Here is a 21661-nt window from a genome sequence, read left to right as displayed (position 1 = left end):
AGTTCTTAGCTAAACCAGGGCTTGGGATGTTTGTCCACTCCAGGGTTCTTTTCACAGTCTGACATTTCCTCCTATGTGGTTCATATGTTCACCAATGACAAAATAATACGCAGGAATAAACTTAAGAGGAAAAGGTAGATTAAAAACTAGGTCCTATTCAGGGTGTCTATATATACAGGCCTCTTGATACCCAATTTATCCTGTGTTATTATTCAACTTGCTCAGTTACTAAACTGATGAAAACATTGAATTGGCTAAGTTGTATATGTATGTGTGTATCTTAATGGGCATATGCATAGCTTGAGAATCTGTTTTGTAAAGGTTCTGATTGTATTAGTATGATCCATAGTAAGTATCAGCTCAGGCAGTGTGTGTAGTGCTTGAGATCCGGGCTTTGGAGGTGGGCGAACTGCAGTCTGACTCTTGGCTCTGCCATTTCTCAGTCGTGTAACTTTAAGCAATTTATGTATCCTCTGAGCCTGGTGTCTTTATCTGCAAAAACGAGGATGATAATGATACTACTTCATGGGGTCATTGTGGGAATAAAAGGAAACAACGCATATAAATAGAACAGAAAACCAAACACCGCATGTTCTCACTCATAGGTGGGAACTGAACAATGAGATCACTTGGACTCGGGAAGGGGAACATCACACACCGGGGCCTATCATGGGGAGGGGGGAGGGGGGAGGGATTGCATTGGGAAGTATACCTGATGTAAATGACGAGTTGATGGGTGCAGCACACCAACATGGCACAAGTATACATATGTGACAAACCTGCACGTTATGCACATGTACCCTAGAACTAAAGTATAATAATAATAAATAAATAAATAAAAATAAATAGCACATAGCACAAGGCCTGGGTACATCACACAGCCACGAGAAAAAAAAAAAAAAGCTTTACATTTCTTTTTAAAATAAACATTTTATTTAAAAATATATGCATTTTCTTTTAAAAAAAGAACACATGCCAACTTTGGTATTTTAGCCACTGCTTTTTGTCTCTTCCCAGTAACCCACATTTCTTTCTGATTATGCGTAATGGAGCCAAAGAGACCAACATGGAAACACCACTCCCCAAGGTCCCACAGAGAACCTATGCTTGCTGTTTTTTTCTTTACAAAGTGTCTCTTTATGCTTCGCTGAGGGAGGATTTTAAGCACCCAGCAATACATTGTCCTCCGTTCCCACTGCAGGGCCATTGGAGAGGAACTCTGGGGAGCAGTGTGGGTTCCCTTCCTTTGGAAAACATTAAAATAACTTCCAGGATCCCCATCGTTATACTCCCCTTTTCCACTAACACACAGGAGCTATGAAACCACTTCTAGGAAATGCACGCTCCAGTGTTCATGACGGGAGCAGTTGGTTAACATAAGCACAGGAGACCTTCAGGGGTTGGTTTGTCTTAATCCACAGGGAAAATCACTGAGTCCCAGAATCAAAAGGGAACTTACGCACATGTTATTGCATTCAATGAGTCCTATGACAATTTCCCTGGCAGATGACAACAAAATTCTTCCCATATCTCATCCTGTTTTGCAATCATCTCCCCATGGGTAATCTCAATCTCACCATGGTTTCTCTATAAACCTGGACTCTAGAATCAAACTCAGCTCCTTAACGCAACTGACCAGTTCGTGGCACTATAGGATCGTCTTGTTCCAGGACCTGGGCTTTGTGTGTCTGTCAGTATCATCTGTCTAATAAACCATTGGCAATTTCGACCCTGCCTGAACCAACCTACCACTTTATATTGGATTTATGAGAAAACCAAGAACTCAGACTCTTTTCACTACAAGTTTTCTCATATCTGATATTTGATAGCAAACTGTGTACCAGCAATTAGGAACTTCTTTCTGTGAGGAAGGCAGCTGAGGGCTGTAGGGGGAAATCAAATTGCCTTCGTATTCTTAGATGATTTTCTTTTAAGGGCAAGAGGCTCACCAGTAAGTGTCCCTTTTGTCTATAAAGCTGCTATGATAAATAGGGATAGGACACAAAAAAAGCTTCCTCCACCCTTTCCTTACTTTCAAGGGGCTTCTGTATCTGGCAATCAAAACAAATCTTCAAACTCTCGTGGATGTTTTAAATGATGGGAAATATTAAAAGATCTCCAAGTGATAGATTACTGGTGTTTGTCCACCAAGAAAAGTGCAAGAATTTTGGAGTGAGAGATAGCTTTTAGCTAAAAAGTGATCCCTACCTCTACCCTCCCTTTTGGAAAAATGAAGACCCCCCCCCCTTTTTTTTAATCATAGCTAAAAGGTTTCTAGTTTGAGAACTGGGAGATTCTCAGTGTTCGTATATGTAGCAAATACAACTCCCTGGTCATTCAAATCTGAACAATTTGTGCTGAATCAATTCAGTATTGTTTATCTGAAGATTTGTCTGCTTTGCCCATGGTGGGTATCAAATATTAGCCACTGGATGAGTAAATCTGATGTGGGAGTTTTCAGCCAGACCAGAATCTGTTTCTAGAAGAGCCGATTGACTTTAAAATAAATAATATTTGGAAAGAACTATTTTGAATGCTTCAGATAGGTTTTGCTGATTCTTTTTTTTTTTTTTTTTTCAGTTTGGATGTAAATGTTTTTGAATGGCAAAAGGCTGACAGTTCTCAGATCCTTGATTATTCAGGTGAATGTTGTCTTGGTTTCCTCAATTACTGGTACAATTATTGTAGTGCTAAGAATGACTTCTCCTTAAAAAAATTCTGATTTACTTCTCATAGTGTTACATCTTAGCTGAACTGAGAAGTTCATAGATCAGAAAGTTTGGCCCTTTTTTCCTTCCCTTCCTTCTTTCCTCTCTTCTTTCCTTCCTTCCCTTCTCCTTCCTTCTCTCTCTGCCTCCCTTCCCATCCCCTGTCTTCCCTTCCTTTCTCCCTCCCTCTCCTTTCTCCCTCCGTCCCTCTCTTCCTCCCTCTTTCTCCCTTACAATAGAATATGTGTTGTCTCATTAACGTTGTTAGAAGCAGGGTCATGACTAATAAGCACTGGCTTGCCGCAAGCACTTGCACGAATAAATTTTTTGACTTCTTTAGGTAAGTATGAATCTACTAGACTGCAGCAGATAGCTGCAAATGTCTTCAAGTCTTCATCACCACGGGGGTTCAGAGGTCCTAAGAAAACTGCACATGGTCATCTTCAGGTTCTAAGAGCATTAGGGAACTTGAATGTGACCATCTTCGTAAGTCTCTGTATATCTTTTAGTCGTGCCTGAATTGTCATCACAAAAGACACAACTAAGAGTTTAAAAGAATTTAAAATAAAATTCTCAATGGGAGACAAATTCATGGATTATCTGATGTACTGGCAGCAGCCAACTTCATCAATTTTCTCCCAATTATCTCCAGTTTTCTCCCTCAAATTTCATGTCGAGCTATGCAGAGAGAGGGTGAATGTGGTTTGTGGAGACTGTGGAAGGAGGTTGAGAGCAGTTATCCAGAGATCTGCTCTTTTAACTGTGTTGGTTTGCATTGGGATATAGGAACCATTTTATCTTTTGTCTACTGTCAGGCGTATCTATCAGTCCTGGGTCATAGCCCAAAAGATCCCCATAAAAAAGCACAATCTGGAGAAGTACAGAGGCCTCCTAACTAGGTCTAGTCTCTCAGATAGAAATACCCAAAGGAAAAATATAATTAACACTCAGTCCCAGGTCTCAGAATAGGGGCACTGTGTGAATTTGTTTTCCAAAGGAAGTAAGGGGAAGAAAAAGAACGTACAAACAGCAAAACGTGACACCTGAAAAGTGCACTGACCAGCAAGCTTTGTCAAGACCCCAAGAAAACATCAGCAGCTGAGGAATGAACAAATGTGTGGAGTGTATTAATAAGGTTTTCTTCCCAAGTAGCTTCATCTTCGAAGGAAACACTGGCAATTTTTTCTTCTGGATTGTGTTGGTTCTGATGACTGACATAAAAGCAAAATAAAAAATTTACCATGTGGATCTTTTAAAACACAATGCAGATAAAGGAATGTAAAATGATTTTCATGTTCCTTTCATATTCCTCTATAAGAGACTGTGATACCATTTCCAGCTACTAATGGTGAAGCCGTTCTGTCTTTTCACATCCATATTCACTGCCAAGATGAGCTTGTTCACGATAAGCAAGTAGCTGTGAGTCATCGGGTTGGAGCCGTTAGTCATACACAGAGAGGCAACGTGTAGTCTGGTTGATTAATCAGAAATTCGTAGTGAGAAAGGCCAGGTATCATTCACATCAGATTAAGGGTTAAAGGCTTTTGGTGTAGAACTCAGTAGTGCTGCTTTTGAAGATACACGCACACACAGATATAATATACACATATGTATATATCTATCATACATACATGTGTATTTGTGTGTGTATGTGTATTCGCCCACATCCCACCCCCAGAATAAGATCTGGCAGCTTTCAGAGTAGCAATCACCAAAACCTCTCCGTGTTCACACATTTTTTACAAGTTAACAATGGAATGACTTCTAAATCTTTGGTTTATCAAAAAGAGAGCTTCTAAAATCACAACATTTTTGATTATTTTTTCTATAAGTGCACAGTGAACAACATTTTTTTTTTTTTTTTACAAAAGATAAAAACAGTGCCTTAGTGATTTAAATAAAAAAACAAAACAACAGCAATAGCTCCTTTCTACAGCATGCAACAATATAAAATGGTGAACTGGAGCCACAGTGAGCCTTACAGAGACTGTCCTGAAATTTTAGTTTTTTCCAACTCCCAGCCAAAGCCACGAGAGGTAATGAGGAATGCACATTCGACCATTGTCTTTTTCCTTCCATTGTTTTCAATGTGCAATTCTGTTTTCTTTCAAAAACCCAGATCTGAAATTCTCTCCTGTAAATATCATCCGTATTTGTCTCTACAATGTAACGATTTCCAATTTCCCCAGAGCAACACAAACCAATAATTTCTTGAAAACTAAATGAGAATAGAAGGAACGTTGTGACTGATGGACCAAGTCACCAGTTTCTTCCTCAAGAAATTCTTGCGACTTCCTTTTGCAGCAAACTGTGCATGTGGAGAATGAGTTCTCCAGAAGAACCTGGATTATTACATTTGTCAAAAATGGCTTTCTTAGGAGTATGGCAGCTTGTCAGAGCTGAGAAGTCCTCCCCTCCCAATGTTGGGGCAGAAAAAGAAAGATGGCCAAATGAGGAACAGGAAAGGATTGGTACCTTGAGGGAAAAGTGGAGTGAGAGAAAGATAAACTGATAATAGCAAAACAAAAGGAGAAGTTGGACTCCCATAAGTAATAGTCCTGTTATAGGAACCCCGGGTGTTTATTCCAGGGTATGTGAAATGATGTCATTCTCTAGTCCTGTCTGAATTGTCCCTGGTACGGCTTCCTTCCTGTGCCTCGAGATATGTGTCTACCAATGTGATCATCTCTAGTCTTTGGAACTAAAGGGGGCTGGCGGTGTTGGGGAAGCTTGTGGCATCTCCTTTGGGGGAAGAAGGTCTGCATCCTTCAGGGATCCCATCTAGGACACGTACTTATCAGCAGAGATATGGTGGGAATGATTGGGCCACTGGTTAAAAAAGAAGTAAGTTCTGGGTGGAGTTCTGTGGACTCAGTTCACGTTAACTGTTATTAGTGACCACACAGAGTCCTGGGTACGGGTTCAGAACCACTCCAGTGGGGCAGTTTTGTGGTAGAGGGACATTGAGTTGATTTAGCTTTCCTCGAAAAAGATTGGTTTTGTCCCTCTGTCTCAAGGACTTTTGATTCGAAGCTGGGTCTGGCTTCTCTTTTGAAAGATAGCAATGGAGACATTGGGCAACAGCTTCCATCGCAGGTATGTCTTCCCTAACCTTGGAGGGCTGGCTTCCCTGTGCTCCCAAAAGACTGTGTTTCCTTTCCACGTTATCTCTAGTGAATTAATGAGAAAAGCTTACAGTGTGAGCTTATGCCCCAAAAATGCCTGAGAAAAATAACGGGCTAGAAAATATACTGGTCTTTGAAAAGGCAGTGAAATCTCTTTTTTGGCATCCTTAATCTGAGAAAGCACATTTTTGAATGCACTGTTGAAATCATTAACAGGTACTGAATGTTGGTAAATATTACAGTATATGTATTTCTAAAAATGTCTTCTATTTGTTCTTGTTGATTGGCACAGACGTCTCCATTGCTTCTCTTTGATTCTCTTCTTCTTCTTCTTCTATTTTTGGACAGTAAAGTACGTATGGCTGTGTGCTTTCCCCCATGGAACTCCTATTGGTCTTCTGTAGCGCTGGTGCATCGAGCATTCTACCACTGCTGTAAGTGAAGGTCCATGGAAGAACTCAAATTGAGATCAGTGACATCCAGGAAATCGATGTTGAAGATGCTGGGACTGCTGGTGGTGAGGGCACTAAAGCCTGGTGTGGAACTTGGCGGAGTGAGGTCCAGCCACTCCATGGTTTCCCAAGGAGATTCAGTGAAGCTTAACTGCAGCCCACTGCTGTCCACGGAAGAGGGTGAAAACTGTGTCTGCATCGGAGAGAGGGGGCCTGGCAAGATCTCATGTGCATTGAAGAGGTCTTCTGCAGCCTTCCCAGAGAATCCATCCATTATCCCATCAAAATGAGGTTCTTCGCTCCCAATTTTTAGAAGAGTGACATCACTCACCTTTCCTAGGGGGCTCTGGGAATTTAATAAGACTTCAAGATGCTCATCACTGTCGGTAGCATAGGGATCAAAGGGGATCTGGCTGCCTGAAGAGGCTTGTTCAAAGGAAGCCGAGGGCTTGGGGAGGACAGCAGTTGGACTTCGGGAAGATCTGGGTATCTTTGGGACTTTTTGAAGACATGAGTGATCCTCTCTAGCGTCTGCTGGCATTTCTGTGGGCAATACACGATGTGACTTGTTAAATCACTTCAAATTGAGCATGCCACACAATATGAGTGAGTTACACTTAGATACAGAAGTTGGCCATGCTTCCCTGGTCACCACTCACCACCCAATCTCATCTCTAAGCTGCTCTGTCAATCTCCAATTCATCGTCCCTCTGGTTTTTCCCAAACCCTTTCCTCTTGGGAATTCCACTCTGTGATTCTGAAACTCTCTTCCCTGAAGGTTCCTGTGCCTACTCCTCTGACCCCTGGTAGTCCCTTGAGGACACTGAGTCCATCCCGACACCCTCAGTGAGGGCCTGAAGATAAGGGACCAGGTGCCATGCCATTGCCACTTTCTGATTGCTACTCCCCCTCCTTCTGATGACAACTCAGCAGTTTTGGGTTTTGAGGGTGACACCAATGCCTCACCCCTAGCCTCCTGGTCACTCCTCCTCATTCACTGAAAACTCTACTTCCTACTCCATTGTCTGTTCCCCACTTCGGCCCTTCTCATTCTGTAACCTGAGCATCCTTGGAAATCACAGCATTCATGGTGGCCTCTCAGCTCCCGACTTGCTCCTCAACTCCAGTGATTCCCTCTTTCCCACCCTGTCAGACACACCTTGGATTGTATCATCTCCAAATACTGCATCCCTTTGAAAGCTCACTTTCAAGCTATATTTTCTACTCTCTGTCCATCCTCTCCCAACCCTCCAAGCCACTTATTAAGTACCTCGTAATAATAATTTCCCAACCATTTACAGTCACGCCAATCCGTAGACTCTACTACGTTATCACTGTCCACCAGTCCCTCTGGTCTTCACTTCTTTCCTTGTCCAGCCTGTAGTTTTGGCAGAACCCCACCCCTGGAAGAACCTGATCATCTGCCTTCGCTGAGCATGCTCTGGATCAGCAGAACGTTGCAAGAGAAAAATTAAACAACTAAGCTGACTTGGTTTCACTTTAGATTTCTGATGTCAGACCTACTGCTGGCATTTAAGACTGCAAAACAACCCTGCTGGGTTTCTCCAGAAAACTCAATTCATTCATGATTAAGTCATAACTGCTCTTCTTCCTCTGAATCTTCCATACTCCCCTTCTGCATCCTCATGTGTTTCTGGCCTTGCCACATATTTCATTAAAGATATACAAGGGCAGGCCAGGTGCGGTGGCTCACGCTTGTAATCCCAGCACTTTGGGAGGCCAAGGTGGGCGGATCATGAGGTCAGGAGATCGAGACCATCCTGGCCAACATGGTGAAACCCCGTCTCTAATAAACATACAAAAAATTAGCTGGGCATGGTGGCACACGCCTGTAGTCCCAGGTACTCGGGAGGCTGAGGCAGGAGAATTGCTTGATCCTGGGAGGCAGAGGTTGCAGTGAGCCGAGATTGCACCACTGCACTTCAGCCTGGTGACAGAGTGAGACTCCGTCTCAAAAAAAAAAAAAATATATATATATCTATATATATATGTGTGTGTGTGTATGCGTGTATGCACATGTATATGTGTGTGTGTGTGTGTATATAAATACAGGCATCTGATATGAACTCTTCTCATTTGTCCATCACAGAACTCATATGCACACATATGTTTGTACCCATCTCTTTCTTCTTCCCTCTTGTTACAGTGGAGGAAAGGTCTGTTCACTTGCTTGTTGTCTGTCTCCCTTACCAGACTGTAAATTCCATAGAAATCAGGACTTCGTCTGATGCAGACTGAAACTAGCACAACGCCTGGCTACCCCTTCTCTGAGTCCTTTGCTACCTCCGTCTCTGAAATTTTAAATGTTTTTGGCACAAGGGTTCCTCCAAGTTCTTTTCTTTTTTTCTACACATCCTCCTCAGGTCATCTTATTCATTTGTGTGGTTTGAAATTCTAGGTACACACTCTGTAATTTTTTAAGTAAATAAATGAACAAATTAAAAGATGACAAAAAGCACATGTTGATTATGTTTTATTGCTAGCATGAATAACATGTAAGCCTGAATGAACCATCCAGTGGAAGGTTACTAATTGAATTTCACTTTGAGTAGGTGGCACGAAACGTTCATTATCTGCTTTTTTCTTTTCTCATAATTGAGAAGGCAGGCACTTTGAGATTAGAACATAGAAAGAAGTAGTGCAGCAAGAGAAAACACTTAAGGAAACAAGGATTAGGCTGAAACACGAAAACTATTAAAATGATTCCGAAAAATGCTCCTAGGACGAAGGCAGTGAGGAATCATCCACTATGCTTTCTTTTATCAGCTCTAAAAATGTGCGAGAAGCTCAAAGGAAATGACTCTCCCTGAGGACTGCCTGGTACATCCGACTCACAGTGTGCGTCTGATCTTGCTACCGAGAGTTCATTCCTTAAGAGTTCACGTGGGCTCAGAATGTCCTAATGGACAGGACACAGGCAGTCTTACCTCCACTTTCAATAAGCACGTCCAGGAGTTCATCCATCTGCTGACTCCGGGTCATTTGCTATTACAGATTAACCAAAGGAGGACAGACAATTTAGAAGGTAGTTATCTCCGTAGGAAATCATTAGAAGCAGCACTGCAGGATTTTGAACTAGGTTTGGTTAAGGTTTTTTTTTTTTTTTTTCTAATTGTGGTAAAATACACATAACTTTAAATTTACTATCAACCATTTTTAAGTGTACAGTTAAGGGGCATTAGGTACATTCACACTGTTGTGTGACCATCGCCACCATCTGTCTTCAGAATTCTTTTCATCCTGCAAGATTAAAACTGTGTACCCATTAAACCAGAATTTCCCACGCCCCATCCTTTAGCCCCTGGCGACCACCATTTTCCTTTCTGCCTTTATGAATTTGACTATTCTAAGTCCCTCATATGAGGGAACCAGACAGCATTTGTTCTTTTGCAACTAGCTTATTTCTCTAAGCGTAATGTCCTCAAGGTTGATCTATGTTGTCACATGCGTCAGAATTTCTTTTTTTTAAAGACTGAATAAAATTCCATTGTATAGGTATAACGCGTGTTGTTTATCCATTCATTTGTCAATGGACATTTGGGTTGTGTCTACCTTTGGGCTACGATGAGTCATGCTGCTATGAACATGGGTCTATTGCTTAATGGTTTTTTAACCACGTTTGATTAAGCTTCAGTATTAATTTTAGGCAGAGAAACTGCTGAATGAAACAGTCTACTACAACAGGAGAAAGGAAAAAGAAGGCAGAATGCTTCCCAGCACAGAGTACTTTAGAGTCAGTTCTATTGTTTGAGAGGTTTTCATCCCAGGAGCAGGACATCTTAGTATATAGAAAATGTCTTTTTAGGCTCTTACTTTGAAGTGACCTGAATCTACCTCTTGCTTGGTTTCTGCAATGTGGTCCAAGAACTTGGCTCAGATTTTGTTGGTTCCTCATTGCAGTAGCTTGAGGAAGCTGTAGACACTTGTAGGGTATGTCCCCTCCTCTCTGGCTCATCTCAGTAGAGTCTTATTTCTGGACGTCCACTTTGCCTGGCTCTCTTCTTTTGAAACTGAAGAATCAGCTGATGTTTACGGAAACCAGGGGAGAGGAATGGGGAGAACAAAGGCATATATCCATCTCACTACTCTGAGAGCCCAGACTCAATAAACGCAGGTATCAGTAATCAATATGGATGGGAGCACTGACCAACAAATGAGTCATTTACCAGTTCAGAAGGTACCAGAAGCCTAAGTGTCTGGCAGGTAATTGAAACGAACTGAATATAGAATAAGAAAAAGAGGCAGAGAGCAGAGCACAGCTGTGGCTCAAAGTAGCAGGAGAACCTTGCTTTCGGCAATTGTCTCGCAGCAATGTGGCTCCTGGGTTGCCAGATCCTCTAACTTTTTAGAAATGAGAAAGCCCACTTTGTATAACATCTCCTGTTATTTAAAATATTATTTAAGCCAAATAAAACTTAACCACAGGCTGACTTTGATCTGTGGGATATCTGTCTACAGCAACTGATGTAAATGCTCTTCTCTGGGTTAAACACATATGAAGGGCTATCAAATACCTTATCCAAGCTCAGACTATTTGAAATAGGAGATCATTAATTGTTTTCTGTTTTTCTTTACTTTTCTTTTCTTTTCTTTTTTTTTTTTTTGAGACAGGGTTTTGCTCTTGTCACCCGGGCTGGAGTACAGTGCTGTGAACTCAGCTCACTGCAACCTCCGCCTCCCCGGTTCAAGCAATTCTCCTGCCTCAGCCTCCCGAGTAGCTGGGATTACAGGCACGCACCACCACACCCAGCTAATTTTTGTATTTTTAGTAGAGACGGGGTCTCACCATGTTGGTCAGGCTGGTCTCAAACTCCTGGCCTCAGGTGATCCACCCGCCTTGGCCTCCCAAAGTGCTGGGATTACAGGTGTGAGCCACCAGACCCAGCCTTGTTTTTTCTGTTTCCTACTTTTTAAATTTTGAGGCTTTCCAAATACAAACGAAAGCAGAGAATACAGTGAACCTCCTTGCGTTTATTATCCAGCTTCAACACCCATCAATGTTTTGGCAGGGTCATTGAATTTTAAAGCCAGGGAGGACCTTAGGAAGTATTATTACCCTGACAATCACCGTCATCTATTTGAGAAGCTATTATGTACCTGAACAAAGTGGTAAGTGTTAGGTTATCTAGAATCCTTACCAAGTAAATATCCCTATTTTGTGTAAGAGAGGTGAAGTGTTCACCTGAGTGACAGTGGCAGCTGGCAGATGGCAGAGCTGGTACCAAAGCCAGACAGGTGATCCTCTCTTCTCTCCCTGCCTCACACAGCTACACACACAATACTGTTTTCCAATTACTGTCTACATAATTTGCTCATTCTGGTGGCGTGGCACATGACACACTCAGTATCAGAATTTACAAACTACATGAAGTTTAATCGTATAAAACAACGTCTGTTCATTGAGTCAGTCTATTCATTCTTCCATAAAGAACAAATCACATGGTTACCTGCTTTACGGCATCTTCATAGGACGGAGGCTGTGTTACCTCTGAAATTGCTGAACTTGACTTAGAAAAAGTTGGGGATGGAATTGAAAACTTTGGCCCCACCTTATCAGAAGAGTGTAAACCAGCCATCTGCATGGGTAAAATACGGAGAAAGGCATTGAATTCATGGGTCTGACATGACACGGTTTCCGTTCTAGAAACAACAGGCTAAATTTTGGAAAAATTGATCTAAGAGGAAAAGAAAAGGTCCAGGGCTTAGAAAACAACTCCCAGATATTAACAATAGTGAATGCTACTGTGGGTTTATTGGTGGTGGCATCTTAGAATGGGAATCTTGCAGATCTATTTTACTCCTTAAGGTGCACCCTCTTCTTTTAGGGGAAAATAAGTAAGAGTCCAGTTCAATACGAAAAAGATCAGGCCGGGTGTGGTGGCTCATGGCTGTAATCCTAGCACTTTGGGAGGCCGAGGTGGGCAGATCACCTGAGGTCAGGAGTTCGAGACCAGCCTGGCCAACATGGTGAAACTCCGTCTCACTAAAAATAAATAAAATCAGCCAGGCGTGGTGGCACGCCTGTAATCCCAGCTACTCGGGATGCTGAGGCAGGAGAATCGCTTGAACCTGGGAGGTGGAGGTTGCAGTGAGCCGAGATCGCACCACTGCACTCCAGTCTGGGTGACAGAGTGAGACCATGTCTCAAAAAAAAAATTAAAAAAAAAATAAAAAAAAAATCAACCCAGGAATTTCCAGAGTCATCTATCCCACAGGTCATTTATTCCAAACGGGTTATTTTGCAGAGAGCTGGAGGCATTGCTGAGGCCTCTTTATGAACCAGCTTTGTTTATTGTGAGTGTGTTCTCCTGTGGAGTGCCTGGCCCACGTCAGGGTCTCTGTTCCTTCCCTGACTTGTGGTATGTGGCACTTTTATGTCATGCTTATGTTGTTTGTCTCCTTTCTGCCACCTTGTCTTTGCCCCTTGAGACTCCCCATACCCGGAATCCTACATACTCCTGACTTCTACCAGCTGAAAGGTGACATGTCTCTTCCTTTTCCATAAAGATACTGCACTGTGACCCTGGCTTTGCACATCTCTCCAGTCCTGTCCAGGGATCTGTGTCCCCCTCTCTTCCTCTAACATTGTTTCCCACACACCCTGATCCCAATCTTTAACTTCACAGAAATGGGTTAATTGTTCACGTTGTTTTGCAAACAGATTATGACCATTTTAGTCATCACGATTTCTGGGATGACCCCAGGAAATGACTCCCTGGGAAAACTTCTAACTCATATTTGTACATCCTTTTACACGCACTTGGAGTGGACTTGTTTCTCTCTAAAATGAAATTTACTTCTGCCTTTAAAGGGAACTTCATTATTGCTCACGTTGGAGGACCTTTCCAGCCCTTTATAATCAATCTGTCCCTCCCTCCCACCAGCATGTAATGTTGTAAGCATAGATCAGTCATTATTAACCTACATTGTTCTTTATTTATTTATTTATTTATTTATTTTATTTATTTTTTGAGACGGAGTCTCGCTCTGTCACCCGGGCTGGAGTGCAGTGGTGCGATCTCGGCTCATTGCAACCTCTGCCTCCCGGGTTACAGAAGAGAGAAGAGGCAAAGTGAATCCCATGTTGAAGCCTTTTTTCAGATGCCTACCTTTTGCTGTACACATGGGCTTTTGGGACAAGGGTTGCCCCCAGCACTGTGACTGCTGTCTGCTTGGGCTCCAGAGAAGGGTGGGTGGAGGCTGGAAGAACGGGGAGAGAAGCTTGGAGGATGGCCATCGTGAGCTCCTGAGTTCTGTAAAGGAAGAAGTGACAAGTTACATGGCCAGCAGCAGCTTACTTGAGTGTCACCTTGGCTGACAATTCTGGTTCCTGCCGTGTCCCCTGGTGTCATTTTTACAAACCTTCCTAAATTCCATTACCAGATGAACTTGCCTAAAATCTGGCTTTTTAGACATCACCTACTGCTCAAAAACTCAGTGGCTCCAGATATCCACATCGTAGGATTTCCACTTTCAACCCAGATGGGTGTTCAAGACTCTACAGTTTGGTGCTATTTACTTCTGCAAGCTTAAGTTCTACTATTCCCACCACGGACCTCGAGCAGCATGGCCCGTACATTCCATCTCCTTACCTTGTCCCTTTCCTGGCCCTCTACTTTTTAACATGTCACTTCCTGTCAAGTCTGAGCCCTTCACAAAAGCTTCCTGGACCTTTCCAGCCCTTTATAATCAATCTGTCCCTCCCTCCCACAAGCATTTAATGTTGTAAGCATAGATCAGTCATTGTTAACCTATATGGTTCTTTATTTTTTTATTTTATTCTTTTTTTTTTAGATGGAGTCTCGCTCTGTCGCCTGGGCTGAAGTGCAGTGGTGCGATCTCAGCTCACTGCAACCTCTGCCTCCCGGGTTCAAGATATTCTCCTGCCTCAGCCTCCTAAGTAGCTGGGACTACAGGCGCGTGCCACCATGCTCGGCTAATTTTTGTACTTTTAGTAGAGATGGGGTTTCACCATATCGGTCATATTGGCCAGGCTGGTCTCTATCTCCTGACCTCATGATCCACCCGCCTCAGCCTTCCAAAGTGCTGGGATTGCAGGCATGAACCACCGCGCCTGACCTAATTTTTGTATTTTTAGTAGAGATGAGGTTTCACCATATTGGCCAGGCTGGTCTTGAACTCCTGACCTTGTGATCCACCTGCTCGGCCTCCCAAAGTGCTGGGATTACAGGCATGGGCCACTGCGCCTGGCCTAATTTTTGTATTTTTAGTAGAGATGGGGTGTCACTGTGTTGGCCAGGCTGGTCTTGAACTCTTGACCTTGTGATCCGCCCACCTCGGCCTCCCAAAGTGCTAGGGTTACAGGTGTGAGCCACCGCACCCGGCCTGTTCTTTATTGTTTTATCATGAAATTTTTAATGTCTTCAAAGAGTCTTTGTGAACCATAAATCACTGTACAATGTTAGCAGCAATATTATCAGTACTAAAAAGTTTGGTCCAGAGCTATGTCTCAAGAGCTATTTTTACCTTTGTTTCCCAGGACACTACACACTCAATAAATGTTTGTTAATTATGACAATAATTTATTTAGGTCCTAATTTCTCCCAGAGTGCCCCTCAGGGGTAGACATCATTCATTGGAATGCATGGTTCCTGTAGGTTTGTAAAAATTAATTCCCATTACCTGTTGCTACCCTTCACACTCTTGGGGTGGAGGTATTCCACTGGAATAAGGCATGCACTTAGAATGAACAGATCTTGGGTTCCTGTGATCCTGGGTAACTAATTTAAGCTCTCTGAGCCTCATTTTCTTCAATGACAAATAAAGAAGAATACATTGGAGCTCATAGGTTTCTTGTGACAATAACTGAGATTACTCTTAATGCTTGACACTTAGCAGGTATTCAATTAATGTGAATTTTCTTCCGATTCCTTTTCTAATAATGTTGATTTCAGAACCTTCTGATAATGTAACCTTTCTCAACTTGACTTATATAGGCTTTCCTAGTAATTCCTCAGCTCATGAGCATAAAAGTCTTTGTCAGTCACTTTTGCCTAGTCTTTGAATTAGTGAGTCTCCTAAGCCATCTCCTATGACCACTCCCATTCTAGTCCAGCCACTGGCCCTCTTTCTGATCCTTGAACAGTCCCTACAAGCTCCAACTTCAGGGCCTCTGCATGTGCTATTTCTCCTTTGCCTTCAATGCCTTCACCCCGAATATCCACAACATTTTCTTTTTACTGCTTTCAAGGTTTTGCTAAATGTCCCTGGTCCTTCTAATTAAAGTTGCAAATTTCCAGCTGGGAGTGGTGGCTCACGCCTGTAATCCCAGCACTTTGGGAGGCCAAGGCAGGCAGATCACGAGGTCAGGAGTTCGAGACCAGCCTGGCCAGTATGGTGAGACTCTGTCTCTACTAAAAATACAAAAATAAGCCAGGCGTGGTGGTGTGCGCCTGTAGTCCCAACTACTTAGGAGGCTGAGGCAGAAGAATCGCTTGAACCCGGGAGGCGGAGGTTGCAGTGAGCCAAGACTGTGCCACTGCACTCCAGCCTGGGTGATAGAGTGAGACTCCATCTCAAGAAAAAAGTAGCAAACTTCCAAATTACACACACACACTCCCTTTTGCTTTTTCTCCAAAAAGATGTATCATCTTCTAATATAGTACATAATTTACTTTGAAATTGTTTCATTTGCTTTTAAACTGTCTCTGTTCCCATGAGAATAGAAATTTTTGTTTGACTAGCTCGGCACTAATTCCCAGAGATGAGAACAGGGCCTGGCACATAGTAGGTGCTCAGTAAATGTTTGCACTATGCAGACCATTACATGAAGAGTAAGATCTGATGATTTCCCCTTTAAACGTTTGAGGCATTGGCTTGGCCTGTGATAAGGATGGATACCAAGGAATCCTGGGAATCCTGAGAGCAGTGGTCAGCAAACTGCAGCCCACAAGCCAAGTCTTGCTCACTGACTATTTTTTTAAATAAAGTTTTATTGGGACATAGCCATGTGCATTTGCTTACATGATGTCTGTGGCTGTTTTTGTGATACAAAGGCAAAATTGGGTAGGGATGACACAGACAGTGTGACCTGCAAAGCAAAAAATATTTATCATCTGGCCCTTTACAGAGCAAGTTTGCCAACCCCTGCCTTAGAGGATGAGTGAGTTTGGTCTACCATGGAGATTCATGGATTGTAGTATCTGGGAGATGCTGCTATGCTTTTGGCAAACCCTTCACATTGAAAGTTCTGACATCAGCTCTTTAGCAGTTGAAAATTTGTAACCCACTTCCAGAAAGAGGTGTGCACCAGGCATGGTGCAAGGTGCTCTTACCTGTGCAGTGCACACCTGGCTGCTGATGGGCGAGGAGACCCTGTGTCCTTCTCCCTGGGCCCCGGAGGATGAGGGCAGAAAGTGAGGGTTGTTGGGTGATGGGGGCAAACTGATGTGCTGTGGGCTTTTCACAACCCCAAGCGGTGAATGCTGAGGGGAACACTGGGGGCTGAGAAATGTGGAAGAAAGTACATTGGTTTGATCTGAGGACTCCATACAATGAGCATTTCCAAGAGGCTGGAGTTGAGCCGCTTCACAAGCCGGCGGGTGACACTCGGAGCTGCCGCTTTGTCTTTTCACAGGTACTTGGGATGCAAAAGGACAGCTGGAGACGGCCTCTTCCTGCTTGACGGAGGCAGCCAGCAAAGGTAGCGGCTTCTTCTCTGAACAGTTATTCCTTTTCTGCTTCTGAAGCTGCATCCTCAGCTCCTCCACCTGCCTCTGCTCTTGCTGGAGTTTCCAGGTGAGTTCATTGATCACCTTCTGCTTCTCCACCAGCATCTTGTCCTTCTCGGAGTCCAGCCCATCCAGCTCCGAAGGAACAGAGCCCCCATTCAGGCTGCTCATGAGACTTTCCTCCGTGCACACGTGGACCGGGGACGGGTGCAGGCCGAAGGAGGGGGAGGCATCATTGAAGGTGTCCGGCAGGGACCCGGCGACCGACAGGTCGGAGGAGGCTGGGGAGATCGGGGGGCTGGAGCTGGTGCTGCCAAAGTGGTAGAAACCATTGGAGAGGGCGCTGGTAGAAGAAGTCTGGTAATTGGGCAGCGTGTTGGGTGTGACAGGAAAAGTGACAGTCGTTATATCCCCAAAGTTCGGCCCTGGGTTGCCAGAGCAGTCCTGGAAGGGTCGAAGCCGGTCCATGAGGGCCGTTTTGGTGCCTGACACAGGCAGGCCCCGAATTCGAAGCTGTTGTCTTAATTCAGAGACCTAAAGAAATCAGAATGTGGTTAGTGTGCTGTTTAACGACAATATTTTAAAAAGTGTATTCATTATAAAATTAGCTTCAAAACATCACAAATGGAATTCTACAATACCCATTCTTTTTTATATTTCTTTCCAATTTCCTCTCCTACCCCTGATATAAACCAGTTTTGCACAATTTTAACAATTACTTTTAACTTTATCATATATGATGTTTCCATGGCCTTAGAGTCATACAAATGTACAGCTTGAATGAATGGTAGAAGTCATCTAATCTACTGCCCGTCATCCCTCATGGCGATCCGTGTCCCCATTTTCTAGATGAGAAAACATATCCGCCTGGGTTTAGACACAAACCCTCCAACAATAGTCTTGAAGTACAGCGAAGTCGGCAGCTTTTCCGGCTTCCTTGGTGAGGGATCTTCCTACCACGTTCTCTTCCTCAAACCCGAGCACGCACCAGAACCACTGGAGAGTGTGTTACAAAGCAGACGGCAGGGCCCCACTGTGGGGTTTCTGGCTCAGTTGGTATGTATTTCTAACAAGTCCCCAGGTGGTGCCCAGACCTGACTTTGAGAACCACGGCTCCTTATGAACATTTATACCCTAATTTTAAAGACCAGCTGGATAATAGTCATCTACTGAGAGAGAGAGAGTAGGCGGTGATAAGGCCATGGGTTCAAATCCTGACCCTGCCTGTTACTAACTCAGTGATCAATCACTCCGTGCCTCAGTTTCCCTTCTGGGAAATGGAAGGAATAATACTTTATGCATTTTTGTGAGGGTTAAAATGGCTTAAAATGCATAAAGCACTTGGAATGGTGCCTGGCAAATAGTTGTGCAAAAATAAAGTTTTACTCATATTATTATGTTAATTCACATGTAATTATCTTATCCCTGTATTTTTTATAATGTTCTTAAACTGGAAACTCTAAATATCTACAAATATGAGAACTGGCTAGGTCAATGATGGTATATGCAAATGATGGGACACTACAGATCCAGTAAAGCTGATGCTATAAATATTTGCTGACATTGGATGATTAATTGCTTGTGGTATAGTAATAAGTGAATAAAGTTTGAATTGATAGTATTTTTCTAAAAATTATATAAACAAGGTATGGACATATATACATATATATATTTAAAGCTATGTTTGCACATGAAATTATCCAGATAAAAATATGCTAAAATGTTAACAATGGTTCTCCTTATCTGTAAGTTCCAAATATTTCACATAAATGTATTACTTTTGTAATTAAAACAGGAAACATATTAAATACCTAAATTTCAATAATTTCATAAAACAGAAGACTACCGGCAAATATTCTGATATTACAGGAAATTCTGATATCTGTAGGAAAAGATTGCTTGAGAAAAATATTGAAAACAAAATTTAAAACTTCTGTAAGTCAAGAAACTACAAAGCGCAAATACGAATAGCTACCTTGTGAAAAACTAATCGCAACACAAATAATAAAGTGTTAAAAAGCTCAATGTATCAAATGTACTAATTGATTAAAAAGAAGATTGATACCCAGTAAAAAAAAAATGGGGCAAGGGATATATGATCCAGCTTTTCAGAAACAAAAATAAAATTTAAAATATGGACTGTAATGTATGTATATCATCATTAGTAATCCAAGAAATGCAAATCAAATGAATATATATATGTATTTATTAAATTGGCAAATGAATAAGAAGAATTTGTGTTAGTTAAGTAGCAGCAAAAATTAAAATTAATTTTTTTTTCAGGCGGACTCTTGCTCTGTTGGTCAGGCTGGAGTGCAGTGGCGTGATCTTGGCTCACTGCAACCTCCACCTCCTGGGTTCAAGCAATTCTCCCGTCTCAGCCTCCCAAGTAGCTGGGATTACAGGCGCGCACCACCACACCGGGCTAATTTTTGTATTTTAAGTAGAGACGGGGTTTCACCATGTTGGCCAGGCTGATCTGGAACTCCTGACCTTAGATGATCCACTCACCTCAGCCTCCCAAAGTGCTGGGATTACAGGCGTAAGCCACAGCGCCCCACCCCAAATTACAACATTTTTGAAAAGCTCTTTACTACATTGCTGTTCAAAGTATGGCCCTTAGACAAACAGCATCAGCATCGCCTGGGAGCTAGTTGGAAATGCAGAATCTTGGGCCCCTCCCCAAACCTGAATCAGAATCTGCATGCTACCAAGAACCCGGGTGATTCAGTTCACACATGATTGCTTGAGAAGGGCTGCTTCTGGGAACAGACTGACACAAATGTTCAGGGCAGAAATTTTACAATATATATCAAAAACTTTAGACAATATTAATATATTTAATTCAGGAATTTTATTCTAGCCTGAGGAAATAATCAGAGGAACTAATAAATGTAGGCACAAAGGTCACTGAAATCATATATATATACACACACACATATATATATAGCACTTGGAATAGTGCCTGGCAAGTGTTCGTGCAATATAAAGTTTTACTAATATTATTATGTTAATTCACGTGTGTGTATATATATATATAGGTTTTGAGACAGAGTCTCGCTCTGTCACCCAGGCTGGAGTGCAGTGGTGCAGTCTCAGCTCACTGCAACCTCCACCTCCCAGGTTCAAGCAATTCCCCTGCCTCAGCCTCCTAAGTAGCTGGGATTACAGGTGTGCACTACCACACCCAGCTAATTGTTTGTATTTTTAGTAGAGATGGGGTTTCACCATGTTGGCCAAGCTGGTTTTGAACACCTGACCTGAAGTGATCTGCCCACCTTGGCCTCCCAAACTGCTAGGATTACAGGCGTGAGACACTGCGCCCAGCCTGAAATCACATTTTGAATAGCAAAAATCTGGTAGCTAGTTAAGTGTCCAGCAGTGGAATGTTAACTAGGTGGTGAAGTGATATGCTGCTGTTAAAAATAAAAAATTTATTGAATATTAACAGTTATGAAAAATGTTCGCGATGTGTTAAGAAAAGAAGTATGCTAGTAATTTATGTACACGTCATTTTTTCAAGACAATTATTTTAAAACAAAATGTTTATATGCATTTTAAACCTAGAAGGACCTCCTTATATTTCCTAGAAGGAAATATAATCTACTTTCTGTGAGTCTTAATTATTTTCTAAAATACTGTTGACTTTTCTACATACTATCATATTTCGACAGTCAATATGTTACTTTATAATCAGCTAAAAGTTATCAGAAAGGATTGAATTAACTTACATTAGCAATTATTTTGTTATTCACCCTACAGTCTTGCTGGAATTGTTTTATCATTATCTTTTAGATTTGCTGGTTTGAAAAAGCACAAAATGGCATCTCATTATTGTTTTAATTTTGAATTACTTAAAATTGATGAGTTCTACATTCATTTTTAGAATCTGTCTTGGCACTGAATAATTTAACTCCATTATTAAATAATGCGGCTCATATTCTAAAATAAAATGAATAGAGTTGAGTTTCATTTACCTTAAACTTCAGAATATTACACTGTATGGGCTTGTTCAGGGCAAAGGCTTGTATACACCTTTTTCCTACATTCACTGGTGTTTTAATCATTAATAACTTTTAAAATTATTATGGAAAAATTGAAACATACACAAAGGTAAACAGAAAAGTCTAACGAACCCTATCTACTCATCAACAAACTTCAACAATTATCACTCATGTCCAATCTTGTTTATTTTATACTCCCACCCACTTCTCCTACCTTTCCTGAATTATTTTGAAGCAAATCATATAATTTCATCCAAATAATTTGGTCTCTAGCTCTAAAAGATAAGTACTCTTGAAAAAGATAAGTACTCTTGAAAAACCATAGATACAATAACATTATCACACCTTAAAATATGAATCATTATTTCTTAATATCAATAAGATATTCTCCCAGTTTTTTAAACTTTCAATCTCTCTCTCTCTGTCTCTCTCTGTCTCTCTGGTATGCTCTCTCTCTCTCCAGTTTTTTTTTTTTTTTTTTTTTGAGACGGAATCTTGCTCTGTCGCCAGGCTGGAGTGCAGTGGCGCGATCTTGGCTCACTGCAACCTCCGCCTCCTGGGTTCATGCCGTTCTCCTGCCTCAGCCTCCCAAGTAGCTGGGACTACAGGTGCCCGCCACCACACCCTGCTAATTTTTGTATTTTTATTAGAGATGGGGTT

At 42.1% G+C, this 21661-nt stretch overlaps 1 protein-coding gene across 2 annotated transcripts in view; it reads right to left on the bottom strand.

The window, feature by feature from the left end:
• Positions 1–910: 910 nt before the first annotated feature.
• Positions 911–21661, bottom strand: part of MYOCD (myocardin) — a 100934-nt gene continuing 80183 nt past the window's right edge. For both annotated transcript variants that reach the window (XM_008010416.3, XM_008010412.3), the window contains 5 exons: positions 16602–17531; positions 13416–13559; positions 11754–11882; positions 9234–9291; positions 911–6828 (listed from right to left, as the gene is read on the bottom strand). In XM_008010416.3, coding sequence (XP_008008607.3) covers positions 6257–6828; positions 9234–9291; positions 11754–11882; positions 13416–13559; positions 16602–17531 — 1833 coding nt within the window. In that variant the 3' untranslated portion in view covers positions 911–6256. The remainder of the gene's footprint in view (positions 6829–9233; positions 9292–11753; positions 11883–13415; positions 13560–16601; positions 17532–21661) is intronic.

The sequence above is a fragment of the Chlorocebus sabaeus genome, chromosome 16 (assembly GCF_047675955.1).
Source record: "Chlorocebus sabaeus isolate Y175 chromosome 16, mChlSab1.0.hap1, whole genome shotgun sequence".
Classification (NCBI taxonomy): domain Eukaryota; kingdom Metazoa; phylum Chordata; class Mammalia; order Primates; family Cercopithecidae; genus Chlorocebus; species Chlorocebus sabaeus.
This window is presented reverse-complemented; position numbering and strand designations above follow the sequence as displayed.